The 4473-nt window shown below is 48.2% G+C and overlaps 1 protein-coding gene across 1 annotated transcript in view; it reads right to left on the reverse strand.

Moving 5' to 3' along the window:
* LOC108312180 overlaps window positions 1-4473 on the reverse strand; it is a 160800-nt gene that overhangs the window by 101823 nt on the left and 54504 nt on the right. The window contains 2 exon segments of the mRNA XM_037742506.1: window positions 3012-3103; window positions 4203-4407. Coding sequence (XP_037598434.1) covers window positions 3012-3103; window positions 4203-4407 — 297 coding nt within the window.

Raw genomic sequence — 4473 nt, forward strand, 5'->3', positions numbered from 1 at the left:
AAAAAAAAAAAAAAAAAAAAAAAAAAAAAAAAAAAAAAAAAAAAAAAAAAAAAAAAAAAAAAAAAAAAAGCAGAAGTATTTGTTGCAGGAAATTAGAAAACTCAGATTTTTAAAAATTTTTCTGTATTGTATATTATACTTCCATTAGTTTATCTGAAATTCTTAATGCAACTTAAATACAAAAAAAGAAAAATTATCAAGATGCAAAACTTGTTTCTCTTCATTAAATAGAGCCCTCCCCAACCTCACTCCAAAAACAAAATTGCAAGATCTGCTACTATGTGACATATTTCCCTCCTGTCTTTTTACCCAGCTGAGGTCACATTCAGTGTTGCTGCCTTTCACTCAGTATTACTAAAGAAGTTTCTCATCAAAACAGCTCACTGATAATGGAGTTTAAAAGTTTCGCGATATCGAAGCCAGGCATGGCAGCTCACGCCTGTAATCGAGCACTCTGAGGGGCTAACGCGGGTGGATCACCTGAGGTCAAGAGTCCAAGACCAGCCTGGCCATTGTAATGAAACCCCATCTCTACTAAAAGTACAAAAATTAGCCAGGCATGGTGGCAGGCGCCTGTAGCCCCAACTACTTGGGAGGCTGAGGCAGAAGAATTGCTTGAACTCAGGAGGTGGAGATTGCAGTGAGCCGAGATCACACCATTATACTCCAGCCTGGTAACAAGAGTGAAACTTCTGTCTCAAAAAAGAAAAAAAGTTATGCACTATCTCAGTAACTTCCTGACCCATGAGCCAGCAAACATTCTTTGTAAAGGGCCAGATTGTTTGTTTAGTTACCCAGCTAGCTAGCTAGAGACAGAATCCTCCTTGGTGACCCCGGCTTGAGTGCAGTGGCATGACCACAGCTCACTATCACCTCGACCTCCTGGGCTCAAGCGATCCTCCTGCCAGCCTTCCAAGTAGCTCGGACCACTGGTGCATGCCACCATGCCCGGCTAATTTGTTAATTTTTATTTTTGTAGAGACAAGTTCTCATTATGTTACCTAGGCTGGTCTTGAACTCCTGGACTCAAGGAATCCTCACCTCGGCCTCCCAAAGCGCAGGGATTACAGGTATGGGCCACCCGCCAGCCGCCAGCCAGGTAGTCAATATTTTATGCTTTATGGTCACAGAGTCTAGGCTGCAGCTACTCAGCTCTGCTGTTGGACAAAGTAGCTACAGGTGATATGCAAATGAAGGGGGTGTGGCTGTGTTCCCAAACAACTTTTATTTCCGGACACTGAAATTTCAATTTCATGAAGTTTTCGTGCTATGAAATATTCATTCTTCTTTTGACTCTTTTTAAGCCACTTAATGTAACAACCTACCCTTAGCTCACTGGTCTTTATAATTGCCTATTTTGCCTACTCCCGAATATTTGAGTTGCTGCCTATTTTTTGTTCTAAATAATGATGCAAAGAACATCTGTGAACACAGATCATTTTTAAGTGATTTTGGTTTGCTTTTAAAGGGTAGAGTTCTAGAAGCATTATCATTGACTAAAGTAGTTGGTAAAGGAAAATAAAGCCAGGCACAGTGGTTCATGCTTGTAGTCTCAGCACTTGGAGAAGCCAAGGCAGGTAGATCACCTGAGCCCAGGATTTCGAGACCAAGCTTGGTAACGTGGTCAAAACCTGTCTTTACAAAAAAAAATTAGCTGGGCAGGGTGGCAAGCACCTATAGTCCCAACTACTTGGGAGGCTCAGATGGGAGGATCACTTGAGCCTGGGGAGATGGAGTCCGCAGTCTGGTCTGGGTGACCGAGTGAGACAAGAAGAAGAAAGAAAAAGAGGAAGAAAAAGAAGAGAAGGAAGAAGAAGGAAGAAGAAAAAAGGAAGAGGAAGGAAGGTGAAGAAGGAAGGAGGAGGAGGAGGAAGGAGGAGGAGAAGAAGAAGAGGAAGAAAGAGAGAAAGAAAGAAAAGAAAGAAGGCGGAGGAGGAAGAATAAAGAAGAAAGAGAAGGAAGAAGAAGGAAGAAGAAAAAAGGAAGAGGAAGGAAGGTGAAGAAGGAAGGAGGAGGAGGAGGAAGGAGGAGGAGAAGAAGAAGAGGAAGAAAGAGAGAAAGAAAGAAAAGAAAGAAGGCGGAGGAGGAAGAATAAAGAAGAAAGAGAAGGAAGAAGAAGGAAGAAGAAAAAAGGAAGAGGAAGGAAGGTGAAGAAGGAAGGAGGAGGAGGAGGAAGGAGGAGGAGAAGAAGAAGAGGAAGAAAGAGAGAAAGAAAGAAAAGAAAGAAGGCGGAGGAGGAAGAATAAAGAAGAAAGAGAAGGAAGAAGAAGGAAGATGATGATCTCGGGATCCCAGCTCACGATGCCAAAAGGAAAAACTTAAGCTAGAAGCTGAGTCATGCCAACAGCTGCCTTCCCTTTTGTTCATAAGCAGGTAGCTACAGATGAAAGTGTTAAATATTTGCACAGCTATTCTCTGTTCACCTTCCCTTATGTACAGTGCTGATTTATTGAGCAAGGATGAATACCTAAGTGACTCTCCCCCTCCCTGCTCCTTTTCTCTTGCAGGTTGTGGGTTCAGTCACGTGACCATACCCTCCCTCTTTCCCTTCCAGAGGGCTTTTCTCCTTTAAACCAAGGGAGGCAGAGCATCAGGACAAATACCTAATGCATGTGGGGCTTAAAGCCTAGATGACGGGTTGATGGGTGCAGCAAACCTCCATGGCACATGTATACCTACCTAACAAGCCTGCACGTTCCGCACATGGGTCCCAGAACTTAAAGTAAAATAAAAATAAATAAACATTGAAGCTTTCAGAATCATCTCTGGAAAAAGACCCAGAGCACAGATTGTTCTATGGATGTCTGTTCCTGTGGACATGCCAGGTATGTCCTTAACCTTGGCAAAGTAAACTTCGAAATTGATTGAGACCTCTCTCAGATACTTTTTGATTTGCCGAACATGAATGCTTTTAGGGCAGGAGAGCAACCCTGGGATCTGGAGCTGGCAACTTTCCCTTCAACCCTGGGATGCCCACCTTGGGAAGACGGCATGGAGGTCCCGCTACCTACCTTCCTCACCAGTACAGGACTGGGCCTCAGAAGGGACAGGGATGTGTCTAAGGCTCCTCACGCCATCCCTGGTAACGAGGTACAGCTGAGAGCTGGGGGGGGAAGAAGACAGCGTCAGATGTGTCATTTTCATTCATTCATTACACAAGTAACACCTTGAGCTGCCAGAGCTTGGCACAGGAGCGAATTCTACCCTGAAGGGGACCAGGCTTCAGGCAGTGGACACGCTGGTGGGTGATACTCCACGGGCACAGGGACAGAGGCTGAGGACCACAGACGGTGACAAGTGCTGTGAGAAACCCACATGGAGGATAGCATAGCACAGACTGTCTCAGGGACAGAGCGGGCGTTCCCTAACTGTGGTAGGGGGAGTTCTCTGCAGAAGCGACATTTGAGCAGAGGCCCAGAGGATGAGAAGGAGTCACTGTTCCAGACAGAGGACACAGCACGAGCAAAGGCCCTGGGATAGGAACGAGGTGGCCACTTTAGGAGTATGGAAAGAAAGCTAGCTGGGGAGTGTCAGGATGGGGGCGGACAGTGAGGGAGGGGCAGGGAACAGGGGAAGGAGGGAGGGGGGAGGAGGGAGGAGGAAGGTGGGCAGAGTCCCCATAGGGCAGGACAAGGCCAAGGATGCAGGTAGGTGGGGCAGCCTGGACTCACTCTCGTTCCCTCTGAAATTGTCCCTCTCTGAGTCACCTCCCTAGGTGTCACAGACAAGCACACCCCAGAGGGATCCCAGGAAAGAGGTGAGGGTCTGAAAGTTCTCCAGCTGTCACCCCTAGGCTGCCCACAGTCCCTGTCATAGACACACCCACCCTTTACAGTCACAGACATGCACACTCGTGGACACACACGCACTCCCACAAATGCTCACAGACATGAGACACCTCCACTCCCACAATGCTGCTCACTGGCACACTCACTGACACACAGACACACCCCCATGCACACAGCAGCTCATACATGCCCTCTCATATGCCTGATCACGTGTGCTCACAGACACAGGCTCATGGGTGCACAGTGTAACACACATGCGTACTAATGTCACATCCACACCCATGCACACCTCCATGTGCACTCGCAGACATGTGATCACACACTCACAAGCACTCACGCACGCACGCACACACACACACACTCACATGCTCTTTCGTGCTCATGGTTCCCTGCCTGCTGGCGCAGGGCACCCACCTGAAGCTGAGCAGCTCCACAGCCTCCTCGGGCGTGTTCAGATGCACCTTGAGGTCCCGGCCCTTCTGCATCTGGATCCCTCCATCCAGGCTGGCGGCGCTGCGGACGCTGGTCACCCACCTCAGCCCAGCCTGCCCCAAGGCTCCCGTTGTGCCCATCTCAGCCGAGATCTGGAGCAGGGCACTGAGGGACAGGCACATACCAGCTGCATCTCAAGGGCCCTGGAGCCACAGACCCCCACCCACCGCCCCCAGCTGCCCCCTCCACCACC

This window comes from Cebus imitator, unplaced genomic scaffold, assembly GCF_001604975.1.
Source record: "Cebus imitator isolate Cc_AM_T3 unplaced genomic scaffold, Cebus_imitator-1.0 Scaffold122, whole genome shotgun sequence".
NCBI lineage: Eukaryota > Metazoa > Chordata > Mammalia > Primates > Cebidae > Cebus > Cebus imitator.